The sequence below is a fragment of the Empidonax traillii genome, unplaced genomic scaffold (assembly GCF_003031625.1).
Source record: "Empidonax traillii isolate 1590-97213 ecotype Southwest subspecies unplaced genomic scaffold, ASM303162v1 scaffold439:size492302, whole genome shotgun sequence".
In the NCBI taxonomy this organism is placed as follows: domain Eukaryota; kingdom Metazoa; phylum Chordata; class Aves; order Passeriformes; family Tyrannidae; genus Empidonax; species Empidonax traillii.
In genome coordinates this window covers 474,294-488,370 of record NW_020955632.1, presented here as the reverse complement: position 1 = coordinate 488,370, position 14,077 = coordinate 474,294, and the positions used below count along the sequence as shown (strand labels likewise).

Here is a 14,077-nt window from a genome sequence, read left to right as displayed (position 1 = left end):
TTGTCTTCATTTCTCTCTTCCTCTCTCCCCTACTGGTATGCTTTCAGTGTTGGCAATTAGAAAAACTAAAATTTGATGTTGAATTGCTGGAGATTATGACAGATATTTCACTGATTTCAAATAAAATGTCAGACATAAAATAGAGCATTTGTTTTTATAATTGTCACTTCTTAATATTGCACTTGAAATTGGTAAGAAATAACAAAATTTACCTTACTGAAGTAAAAGAGGGTAAAGAGACATTTCCATGGAAGCAGTATGCTAAAGTTAATATTGGGAAGACAGGGTATGTTCTTTATAATAATGGAATTCTAAAAAATAGATTTTTAAGTGGGAAAAAAAAAAAAAGCAGAAAGTGCACACATTTCAGAAAAAAAAGTACCGAGAGATTATTAAAACTGTAAAGCACTGTACAGATTTTCACACTTGTGAATTGAATGTGCTCAGCCAAAAGTAAAATCGTTGTTCTTGAAAAATCTCCTGTATTACTTGACAGTTGGTTAGATGTTCCCTTGACAACTGCTCTGGTTAATCAAGGGTGTAAATGAAGCCACTGTTTCAGTGTTTTGCAGCAGTCATTTTATATTGTGTCTTTAATATCAATACTTACAAAGGGAATTTTGTGGGGATTTTTTCTTTGTTGACCTGTTAAGGCAGGCTAGTGTTTGTCAGCTTGTAAGGGGAAAAATAACAAATAGTTCCAAGTGTAATCCTCCATTGTGACATTATAAAATGGACAGTAATGTAACTACTTTTTAATAAATTTTCAGAAGACCAGAAACCCTGGTCTGCTAGCAGCGTGAATCTTTGTTCAGAGTCAGTCTTACTATGATAATTCAGCTTGAATAAGAACAAAGGTTCTCTTTATAATTGCTTGGGGGGTTTTATACCTGCTGATCTGACATTTTAATTCTGCTATGCCTCTCCTCAATCTATTAGAAATACAGCTGCACCTACAGCACTATAGAGAAAATATAATTGCTATAAACTACATTTTCTTAAGTATGCTTACATAACCATGAATGCACAATTTTTACATTATTACATTAGGTAATTATAATGCATGAAAGTTCCAGTCCCCTGACCTATTCTCATCCATATTGTCAAATATGTAATCAGTTTAAGATACTTTAGTGTGTTTTCCTTGATATAAACTGGAAGCTGAAGCGATCATGCTGTCAATTAGGGCTTAAGTCAGTCTTTCCCAATACTAGAAGAGACATTAGTATGAATATTGCATTCATGCTTTCGACTGTGCTCCTTTAGTGCCACCTGGTGACTTGCTTGTAAGGAAAAAAAATATTAATGTATTTTCACCTGGAGAAGTAGCTGTGATAATTTAATCTAAAACATTTACTTGAGCAAGATCATACCAGGCGACATTTGATTTAGAAGTGCCCCAATCTCAGCTAGCTTAAGAGGATTTCTTTGAATATAATTTCCAAACCTAAACTGATCCAATACTTAATATCCAAAATTGTCATGAGTGTGTGAGGTAAACATTGCACTTGGTTAGAAATTCGGTGTTCATGCACAGAATTAATCAAGAGGTCACTGATGATGACATTAATCACTGCATAATTTCTGGTTTGCACCTGTTGAGGTCCATGATTCTTTTGTAAATAGTAATGCCTTTGTAATTCTTGTTCCTAATGAGTTTATATAAAAACCACAGCAGCTATGAAAAAAAATCATGTTATTCTTAGCTAAATGCAAATAAAAAGGCTGAACACCTGATTTCAAATTTTCGGAAATATTTGACTACATCAGGCCTATACCTTAACATCTACAGGAACAGGCTGGGCTCCATATGGCTCCAGTGCTGCTTAGATTATTGTGCATAACATTGCCATACATCCTACACAAACACACACACACACACACATTTCCTATAACTACTCCCCACACACCCAGTTCTTTACTCCTCTGTTAATCCTTTTTATATCATTATGAGTGTGATGTGCATGAATCACAATTTTGGTGCCCAACAAAATTATCCTGCCGTAGGAATCATATTGCACTCTCTTCTGTCACTGTCTCTGGAGGGAAAAATATGCTGGCTTTGAACACAACCAGAATATGCCACTGAGATGTGAGGCAGATGGACTGAAATGCCTTCAGCATCTAAACGAGTGAAAAAGCACAAGTGAACTAAAACTACTTCAAAATTAAAAGATGTCAGTGATTAACCACTTTCATCTCAGGTGTTCTTAATGTGAGGTCAGTATCTCATAATATAAGGTTAATTAGAAAAATAAAGAAAAAATGTCAAGAGAATAAATCATCAGTTCCATTTCTTCTTTTCTAATGTGGATAATGGATTTCAATCTCTTATGAGATGCATGAAATAATACAACTGCATTTATTCAGTTGCACGAGTAAGACAGTTTTAAACATGGATTATAAGAAAAACATAATCAGGTTATAGAGCAAGATAAGTGGAATTTTATTTCAGGTAATTTCTGCCACAAAATATTTCAAGTGCATTCTTTTTTCCATCATTGTTTTAAAAAACTAATATGATTATGTTATGCATATATCTACATTGTAGTATATTGTGGTTTTAAAAGGTATAATAAAGGTAGAGACAGCATTTATGGTTTAATTGTCATTTTTCATTATTTTCATAATTTTCTAAGAAAACTTTCTTTTGGACAGTAATTTTCCATGCTCTGTTGCTTTCTTAAATTTATTCTAAGCATATTTAAGTAATCTGGCAAATTCAAACAGTCCTAATTTTTTGGTAATGTAAGCATGAAAAATGTTCATTTTGTTCTTATTTCAAATGAGTTTTTCCTTTCTATGACATAAGACAGAGAGAAATTTCAAGTATTACTTCTTTGAAAATCCTTACAGAGAAAGGATCAAACGCTGAAGAAAGCAGTGGTAACATTCCTAAACATGCACTCTAGAATACAGGGCAATAGGCTGCTGCTTGTGGTCTGTGGTTTTATTCTCAAAACTCTGTCACTAATCTGCTGACTGACATCAAATAAATCAGTGCTGCTCTTTGAGAGTTTATTGCTGCATATTGAAAAAAAAAAACAAAAGCAACTCTACGTCTCTTGGGAAGTCGAGACCTAATGGCCCAAACCACTGTTTAACAGCTGCTGTTTATGGATATTGGGAGTTTTTTATGTGGATTTTCTTTTTTTCTGAAATATTTCTTTGAAGTTATGCCTGAGTAGGGATGACTATGTTATTATCTGTACGGATTTATGATACTTGGGCTTGTCTACATAAAGATACATCAGTGAAGACCATGCCAACATCAAGCAATCTTTAAGGCTTATTTTAGTGGTTTAGTGTATTTAATTTTTCCATTTTTTTCCCTCCAGCAAAAGATCAAAACAAGGAAAATTATGTGTGCAAAACAGTGAAATGTGTGAATATCAGACATTTGCAACAAAAATTTACAGTGCTGAATTTGACTTGGATGGCTAATTGCTTGAAGATTGTCAAACTGATATAGACCATATGGTTCTTCTCTTTTTCATTAGATGAATATTCTTCTTTATTAACTTTGCCACATCACTTAAACTTTTTTTTCTTTATGAGCTGGACTACTGTAGTATGTGATATAAGGGGTTATTTAGAAAAAGAAATACTTTTAACTTAAAAAAATAAACACGAATATATTTCAAACTCATTTTAACAGTCTATGCGTCTAGATCACATTTCAAAAGGGGATAATAGACGATACCATTCAAATATCTGAGACTTTCAAAAGAAAGATTCAAAAATATGAGAAGTGTTGAATACTTACAAAGATGAAATATTTTAGCACATTTCAACCCCATGCAGCAGAACACAGTAAAAAAGTCAGTGAGTTAGTATTGACTGATTTATCTCTGAAATTAGGAGTGATGTAAGCATTGGAAGGGTAGGATTTACTAGTATGGGTGTATCAGCAGCTGATATAGATGTACTGGCTATGAGACTTATGTTAGTAGACGCACTGGTTTTGTGCTGCTCACTCAGAAATCACTGCAGTGCAGTGAATTTATAAATATTCACTAGGGGCCTCATACTATATCCACTTATGTCAACACAATGTTCCCAGTAACTTCTGAAGTGAAAACTGAAACTCCAAATTTCATAATGAATCTGCAGACAGGAGGATAAAACAGTAAGACTTTAGACACAGAAGCAGAAAAACAAAGCTCAAGGCATAACCTGGGATAAATCATGCTACAGCAGCTGCACACAACCAACCAGGTGGTGATACATAAAAAAGTAGGCATTTGAGAGTATGGTATGTCTTTATGTGATTTCTCTAGGAGTAAATTTGTCCTTGTTGGTTCTGAGGTCATTCCTATGATTAGCAATACATGCTTCCAGTGTGCGGAACATAATGGGCTTTTAAATGTTTTAACTCTTTCGTATGTCTATGGCCTAACATAAAAATTCATTTATTTCAACACAAAGTAATTTATGAGATTCATGTCATTGTCCTTTACCATTTATTCAACCAACAAAAAAAAAGAAAATTCAGCAGGTGACATAAGTGTATAATTTTTTTTTTCAGAATATTTTGTAAAGTCTGTTGTGTAAGGTTTGTGAAATATTACACAAAAATGTAACATTTTTCTTGTTAAAAGCCTTACTCTGGAAACGTAGTTATAGGGATTTGACGGAGCAGAGTTTCCTGTGCAGAGTACATGTGGTCAGTAAACCTTAACATCCTTCCCAAAAAGCGGCCCAACACATTCTCTTTGAAAATATGTGAAAATTGACACAGAAGCAAAGTGGAGTTCAAAAGCATTTCTAGAGAAATAGCAGAGCTCAGTAAAGAATCTATGGACTACTGTTGTCCTATTTTGCTTTTGCTGTGATAACGTTTATGCAAATTTCCTTTCTAAATATAAAATCGGTATTTTTTAAAATCATCCTTTTTCTGTTGAATTTTTATTGCTGATAATAATAATAATAACATTTTACAAGATCTCATCATGGAAAGAAGTTGAAGAATTTTCAGTGCTTTATTGAATGTTCACCAGTATTTCCTTCACAAATTCCCTTAACCTTATACTCTTCTTTATCTCTGAAGCTCGGTACCAGAGTTTACCTTAACAACACGCTCTCCAAGTAGTGATAACTATATCACAGTGTAATTTTTCTGCTCTGAGGTATGCAGCCTTTCATTTCTTATTCCGTTTCTGTTTCCCCTCTAGGGCAGGAAAAGGAAATTTCAACCTAGACTGTTCAACATCATTCAACATTGATGTTACTTGTCCAACAGTCCTCTATACTAGGGAGATCATATGTCAGCTAGAGTTAGCACTTAAAGTTTGTCAATACCCACTTATGTATTTAAAGATCTCTTTCTTCCTTGTCTCTGTATACATTTAAAACACTGGAGTCAAGAACAGTAAGAAAGCACATATAAGAGAGATATTAGTTAAAGAAACTCACATCTTTTTTTCTCCTGGGTAGTTCAAGTAGCCATGAAACTGGAATCATATTGTCCAAAGATTGTCATCCTTTATGGAGGCAAAGCATCTTTTCACTTTGCCTTTACTGTGTGCAGTTTGAATACTCTGTGGTCAACAGCACAAAGAGTAATGAGATCTGTTTCTTTCCAGCTACATGTTGCCTGTGAGCAATCCTGAAGGTTACTGTTTGATTGAAATGGCTGCGGATGGAAATCCTCCTGTACAGCACAGACTCTCTTTCTCACATCAAGCATCTCAGGTCAGTCTGCAAGACATCAAAAAATACCTTTTTGCTTTGAACATTTCATCAACATATGTACTTCATTATTTTCAAATGAAAGGAGTTATTCTAACTAAAAAACTCCTCTTCAGTTATCATTATATGTACTTAGTTTCTCTTTAATAGGTCTTTTCATATCAAACATCCATACTATTTCCATTTATTTCTTAAGTTTACCTACCTCTGAAACTTCTATCTCAGCTGCCCAAAGTCCATGGAAAGGACACTCATGGTGTGAAAGAAAAAATATATAAATAATGTCCTCTACCTAAGGTCATGGTGTTCAAAACAATTAAGATATTGCTAATATTCTGGTTACTTTCTGATATAATATTCTGGTTACTTTCTAGTTTCAAGTCACACTGTCTAGTGGAGGACAGTTATGAACCATTAATAATTTAACCTGGTGTCAGACTCCTTATTATGACTTCATTTCTGAATAGTATTGCAAAAATATCAGTCTCCATTTTGAAACTGGTATCGGAAGACTCATTCTAAATGGTCAAAAGGTAGATTTCCCAAATCTTGGGTTTTTTTCTGTTATTCTTTGCCTCCATGTTATTACCTCTCTTTGTTATGCATTCTTTCGTCACAAGATTATTTCTACATGGTATATTAAAATGTTTTTAGACTTGAGAGTTTAAACTTTGATTGACAGCTTGCTTTATAATTGTGTTCACTAGAAGGCAGGCCAGTTACCTGTAGAGATGCTAATCATGATGTGCAACTCACAGTATGCACTGTTGGTTTGTAACAGAATTTCTTCCCTTGCACGGTATCTATTATGAATGTCATATCCTCATGACTATCGCTTCACAGATCTGCTCCTAATCTCCCAGAGCCCCTACCTTCTTTACAAAGTACACAGTCAGAGAAAGAAAGAAAAAAAGAAATTTCTTATCTCTAAGAGGACTAGCAAATATATGCCCATTACTGGTTGAGCTAATTGTTTTTTGCACTCAGGCTTCAAGGAAAGAAGCATATTTTCAAATTAGTATTTGAAAAGTTAAGCATGAGTATTACATAAGTTATTGATATAATGCTATATTAAGCTGTTGTGTTATTAGCAAGACTTACAGGACTTCTTTCTGTGTAGCTCCTTAAAATATATTCTGGTTAAGTCAGTTAAATTCAGAACATAACCTCTACAGAAATAATGTGTATTATGCTGTACTAGCATGAGTTAGAATATCTAGTACATTATGATAAAATACATTGATGCAAAAAGCTGATCAGAGCCTACTAAAGTTCCGTGGTACACTGAATCTTCCTCCAAGGTAAGTGCTTTTGTAAAAAAGGTCCAATAGTAAAAAAGGTTGTGTTGCAAGAAGAGTATTAAAGACATTTTTCTTTATCACTTAACACAGTTTATAATGCAGTACAATACTTTGATTAATTCTTGAAATAGATTTACAAGCAGAGAGAAAATGTCTGCAAACACTACTTACACATCTTGTCTTTCGCTGCACTGGTTTATAGCTTTGTTTGAAAGGGGATAAAGTCAAGTGACATGAAGTGAATTCAACAAGTGCTCAGCCAACGTCTTGGAATTCTTCTGACATGAAAAATCTGATTTAATTTTATCCATGCTCCAAGAGAAGCAGGTGTTTTTCTCTTTCCCTTCAAAATGAAAGACACTAAGTAGAGGAATATCTGGCAGTATTCACATTCACTGTAACGCCAAATTTCACTTGGAATTGTCAGCAACATAGCTTCAGGACTGACAAAAGCAATACAGGAAATAGCAAAACAAAAATCATACAGATGTGTGAATTCCAGATAAATCAATGTGATGTTTTCCTTCTGTTCCTAGTTCTTTACAGTTGATGTCTGAATACAGTAGTGAAGAACCCCTTCACTATAAATTATCTCCTCACGTTTCACACACACTGTGATATATTTCATATTCCATTGGTTTACTCCTGACTGACTTGAACTGGCTAGGTAGGTTTCACCCTTTTTCTGGATTGATGGTATTGTACAAATAAATACATCATAGCAATACACCTATGAAAAAGTAATTATTTTTTTCAATGCCTAAGAACTGACAAGCATTTAACAAAGAAACTTAAGGATGATGAAACCCCATGTTAGAATTCCAGAAAGCCAGGCATCAGCTTGAGGAGTGGAATAAGCACTAAATGAGTCACAGATCCTTTATGTGTGATAGTCAAGGGTTTGAATCATAAGTCAGGCAACACAGGAATTACCATAGTGATCACTGATCTGATTTGGTCAGTCCTAGTGTGGAAAAAGTTGTGGTTATTTCTCTGGTGCCTTTACAAGAACGTTATAAGCATTTGGAAATTGAAAATTTCCCTTTTTCCCCCTGGACTTCAGTATAGCGGTCTATTTTCTGTCATTCATCAAAACAAACCCTGAAATCTTTTTTCTGTATTGGTCTTAGGGTCCTGTAGGTCCCAGGAACTCAAAAAAATATCTTCAACTCCACAGCTTCTCCTGTGTTTCTGCACCAAATCTCAACCATGAATGCACAACACGTCATATTAGGATGAGGGAAGCCATTTGAAAAACCACGTTTGTTGTGATTAAGGCTGGGAATTCCAATTTTTTTTTCACGGGAAACACATATTTGAAAAATATGAAAATCCATTAAACCACTCTCTCTGTAGGAATTATGTTTTTTAAAAAGAGAATCACATTTTTAGAAAGTATCTCTTTAGCAAATATCATAGTTTTTGTCCATCTTAGACTAATGGCTATCTCCTTTATCAGTAATTATTATTCAGTCATTGTTTACAGTAACATCAAAAATCACATTCTTCTTTGATGATTCTCTTTTTATTTCTGTAGATCACCTTTGGATCAGTCTTCCTTGGAAATGTTCCTGTTCATGAAGAGGTTCATCGATGTGCTGGGCAGATACATGGCTATAAAGGATGCATTAGGGATTTTCAAGTTAACCACAAAGAGTTGTTCATCATAGATGAGGCTCTTGGAGGGAGGAATGTTGAGAACTGCAATGTTCCAATATGTGATTATCATCCATGTCACAATGGTGGAACCTGCACTAGGTAAGAGTTATTTCTTTACTCATCATTTCTTTACTCAGCAATTTGCATTCTATGGTCGGTAGTTTCATTCTTAATGAAAAATTATTATCACTTTCTTTGTGATGAAATAATCACCAACCTTTTGTCTTGATAATTTTAAACAGAAAACGTGAAATCCTCATGTCAGCTAGAGAGATTTTATACTTTATTTGCTTAAAGTAAAAGCGATATAAAATGTAATTACGTTGTCCACACAGCATACATATTGGGTTGATGCCAGAATTTCTCTGCAACCAGTTAGATCAGTTCCACTACAAGACTAAATCGGAACCTTTGTATAGACAACTTAAACAGAAAGCACATAAGATCTCATTCTTCAGCCTAACAACTCAATATTTTACTAGGTCTTGTACCCTCACACATCTTCCTGTTGTGCTCCTGGATTCAAAATGTTTGTCATCATGCTATGAAAACACTAACAAGTGACCTACTTGTTCACCTCCAACACATGTGAAAAAGTATCGTCAAAGAATCTTTGACAGTTCCGGTGCATTGTGCTGAAAGAGGAAATGGAGTCTGAGTGTGAAAGAGACATAAGTTAAACAGAGGATGATGGTTCAGTTGAATTATGGTTCAGTGGGAGAACAGTAACTTCTTAAACCATAGTAACTTGATTATTGTCTAAGGAGGTCAGCATTTGGAAACACATTTGTGTTTAGAATTGATAGAATTTGTGAAGTAGCTGCCAATTTTTTTAAAAATCGTACTTCAGCTTCAAGGCAAATGTGAAACAGAACATAGCCTAAAGTTTTTTTGTTGACTATTGTGTGTTTCTGAGATTAAGGAGGCCTTGAACAAAGTTTTAAGGGGCTTCTCTGCCTCCCTTGACTGATGTGACCACACAAAGAACACAGAACAGGTTTTGATGTCTAGGTCTTGTTTGTTTAAAGCACAAATGAAAGCAAAGCAACTTTGTGAAAACATACGCAATTTGCCTACCAGTCTGGTGAAACTGAGTGTGTACTTGGGAGTAATTAGTCTTTTTCCTCTGTTGGTCCTTACTACATTCATATCTGTACTATATCTCAGCAACCAAGTAATTGACAGGAGTGCTTGGCCTGCCAACTACAGTTATAGAATACTTTTTCATTTAAATTTGGGTCCTGAATAATTCATAACCATTGGGGGTTTTTACTGCCTTTCTGCTTTCCAACTGTTGGCCTGGGCCCTTTTCAGAAATCCTTGTTTTGAAATGGGTCACTTCTGTCCAGAAGAGGCATGGAAGTCTGGGCATGTGCAAACCAGGGATAAGCAGCTCTGTAGTATCATGATTTTCACAATTTTCTACAACAAACGACTGATTTTCTGGGATCATCTCCTCCATACCCAAGAGTGACTTATTCTAATAGTAGGCATCAGTGAATAAGATGTTCCCGATAGAACTCAAATATCAAAAAGAAGCATAAAAGAGGTAGAAGCATGGCCATGTGACTTGGGAAGAATACAGAGAAAATATCCAGCTACACAGATATGGGAAAAGCTGAAGTCCATCTGGAGACTGATCTGGCAAGGGGCATGCAGAGCAAAACTAAATGTTTCTACAAAGATATCAACTGCCAAAGGAAGGTTTGGCAAAATGTACCCTTGCTGCTGAACGTTGCAGGAGTTCTGGTGACAAAGGATTCAGAATAGACTGAAATACTCAGTGCTTTCTTTGCCTCAGTCTTTACTGATAGCTGGCCTTCAGGAATCCTATTCCTCTCCTGTAGGAGAAAGTCTGGAGAAGGCAGACTTGCACCTGGGGAACAAGACTTCAATTTGGGAACTCTTAAATCAACTGGACATATATAAGTCCACGGGACCTGGTAGGATTCACTCATGAGTGCTGAGAGAGCTGTATGATGCCAGAGCAATATTTTAGTCAGTTGTTTCAATTCCATTGCTTAGTGGGGAAAAAAAATCAATACATGTTATTTTTCAGGTGCTTGGCAACTAATTAGTTGGTTTTCTTCTGAAAGACCATGAATTGTTACATGGAAAATATCTCATCCATGTTCTGTAATGAAAATTGGAGCTTATCAACATATACTTCTGAGCATAGGCAGGTGTTTTTTATAAGACACACTGTTTTACTATTGTTTTTAAAAGAGTGTTACTTGCTGTTTCTCGTCAACTGAGTACAAAAATGCTAGGTAATATTCATCCTATTACAATTATTATGTAGAAGAAATGTATTTGCAAGAAAAAAAAATGTTTTCTTTGTAGTTTTGGTAGAAAGAGGCAGCTCCATTAGCACATAGCTGGTGTTCAGATACAAAATATCAAATGCAGCTGGGGCCAGCAACTCCCTGTGTTCTGGTCATTGGCTCCATCAGGTGCTCCCCAGGGTCACATCAGGGCAGGGCCCAGCACCAGGTGGGACACCAGGGCAGACCCAGCCCTTGGGCATTGGACACATTCCTGGGTATAGCAACAGGCTGAGGCTGGGTTGGTTTATCAGTCCACTGGTGGGGGATCAGGATCTAGCCCAGAGAGGGGAACCAGGGCCAGACCCAGCCCTGATTGACCAGGCAGGGCAGTGGTAATGGGAAAGCAAAGGTTCATCATGTGTAATGGTGAATTGGGAAGACAAGCACCATAACTCCAAATGTCTCCTGCTTCCTCCTTCTTACTCCAGCTTGATATACTGAGCATGATGTCATACGCTCTGGAATGTGTGATGGTCAGCTGGGGATCAGCTGTCCTGGCTGTGTCCCTTCCAACTCCTTGTGCAACCCCAGCATGCTTGCTGGTGGGGTGGGGTGAGGAACAGAAAGGCCTTCTCTGTGCAAATGCTGCTCAGCAATAACAAAAACATCCCTGTGTTATCAACACTGTACTCAGCACAAATCCAAATCACAGCCCCATATCAGCCCCTGTGAACAAAATTAACTCTATCCAGGCCAAAGCCAGCAAAGTAGAACAAAAGCCATTCAGTTTCAAGAGCACTTAAACATACACTGTATCAGATGATTAGTTCAGCACAAATCCAAATTTTTCATTCTTTACACAGAAACTATTGTATTAGATTTTAAAATTAAGTAATCTGCTATGTAAGTGCTCTGCTCCTTTAAGAAGCACTTTTCAAGTTCACTAGCTCTTTTACTGCACTTTAAATCTATGCTAATGTAGAATTTCAGGGACTGGTTAATTTTAGAGGGGGGAAAATGACAACTATTCAGAAAATTTAGGGTTTGAGTGTCATATACATATGTTCTACAGAATTCAAGACTCATTGGATTTGGATGTGTTTGAAAAGGGCATGGAAATATTAACCCAGAAGGCTCTTAATATTCTATGCGGCATCCTGATCATATGAGGCAGATGTTGCAAACCAAGCTTAGAGTTAATTAAGAAGACACATCTGTGTGTGGGAAAGAAACTCTCAAAAGTACCTCACCAATGATTTGACAATTATGTCAGCCACTACACCAGTAGTAGTTGATTAATGTTTGTTTTAAATTGTATAAAGACTCAAAAAATGTAAACACCTACAAGTTTAGCTTTTATAGTGTGGAGTACAATCTCAGAGTTAATTGCTCCCACAAACAATCATGTTTCCAGTGTCTCAAACTATTCTTACAGTGATTATTCTTACTGTTGTTATTCCTCATGTATTGATGCAGCAGATGGGTCCATTAATGTTAATCAATTAGCCAAGACTGAAAAATCAAACTCAATTAGCAATGAATTTCAATAGAGAGACACTTATCTCCAGATTTCAACTGCTATGAATGCTGTAATCACCAAAAATATACAAGGAATGTAACTTTTTAATTTTCATCCTCTGGTAATGTAAGAGATGCCTTCCTAGATATGTAGGTCTCATTTGGATAGTACCTTTTCAGCTATAAAAAGGAAAATACGAATTTTAAATCATATTTCAGAAACTATTTTCTGTCTGCTGGGGAATCCTCATAAGCCTTTAAGAGCAGATCACCAAATGAAAAATTCCATCCAAACTTTTTCCTAAAATTCATGTGATAATATTTTGAATGTTTGTTTTTTTTTTTTAATTTTTGTATTTTTTAAGCATTTTTTTGTTAATTTAAAAAAAAAGTTATAGAATGAGTTGTAGGTTAGCTTTCTTGAAAGTAGAAGATAATTTTATGGTTGGACTTGATTGAGTGATAGAATATCATATGATGCAGATGCTGGGGAGACCAGCTGAAGTGACTTAGCAAATTTGTTGATCTGGTTTTAGTATATATCCTAAATATTAATTAAAATAAACAGTAGAAAAATTAATTATGAATATGACTTTTTAGGAGAGAAAAAAAGTAAAGAGATTAAACTCTAGACTTTGGAGATACTGAAATGTTCTTTTCAGTATTTTCTTATATGTCATTTTCCATTTCAAAGAATAGTCATGGTGACCCTTTCCCAGATGTATGCCAAAAATTCTTGTGCTTCCTTGTGCCCATAAGCCAAAACTGCGTGTCATGACAGGTTTCAGCTTCAGGTATTAATCCAAGGATAGGCTTGTATACCTTTATTAATTCTTTTCTCACATTTCTAAAACAGAGCTACAGTTTGTTTCCAGCTTGCAAAATCTGGTTTGTGTATTTGTGAATCTAAAGATAGAACTGTTACCCAAGAAAAAGTAAGTGTCCATTTTCAAACCTAGGAACACTGAAGTGTCTCTGAAAACTAATAACAGTATTGCAGACCAAATTTTTAGAATTGCTCGTGGATTTTCTATCACTGCTTTAGATGTAGGTGTTTCTGGGAAAGAAAGGTACCAGCTAGTCAGAATTAATCATATGTCAAGAAACTTTTTATGGATCTGTTTTATAAACTAAGGGACTCAGGCCAACATACTATCTAGATCATCTGTTTATTCAGTTTTTTACAAGTCTAAATCCTAGTTAATATCACTAAGATCCATAAGTTCAGAACTAATATTTTAAGTTCCAGTGTATTTGACTTGCAGAAAGATAAACCAAACAAAGGGATTATATTTAATTTTAGTTGATTTTCAAATGAAGATTTCCAGATAAGAATTGTACATTCTCACACCTTTCCAGAACTTATAACATATGGACTTATTCAGGGAAAAGTTTTGGAACTAGACTGAGGACTTGCATTTTTTAGATCCTGTTCTTTTAATGAGATTATATAGCAGGAGTTTAGTACTTATGAAAGAGGTTCACATTTGGAAGTCTATTGTTTTTTCTAATGCTTTCTTCAAATTTGGCCTTGGTGAACAGAAGAATTCATTTAAATTTATTTCCAAATGCTTTTCTTTTTCTGGAAGAGAGATTGTTAATCCTTTCAGGTTCCTCATTGTCTTTGGAAAAAATAATGCC

At 35.3% G+C, this 14,077-nt stretch overlaps 1 protein-coding gene across 1 annotated transcript in view; it reads left to right on the top strand.

The window, feature by feature from the left end:
- The first annotated feature begins 5,589 nt into the window (after positions 1 to 5,589).
- Positions 5,590 to 14,077, top strand: part of LOC114062842 (protein eyes shut homolog) — a 109,612-nt gene continuing 101,124 nt past the window's right edge. The window contains exons 1-2 of the mRNA XM_027894711.1: positions 5,590 to 5,694; positions 8,530 to 8,750. Coding sequence (XP_027750512.1) covers positions 5,590 to 5,694; positions 8,530 to 8,750 — 326 coding nt within the window. The remainder of the gene's footprint in view (positions 5,695 to 8,529; positions 8,751 to 14,077) is intronic.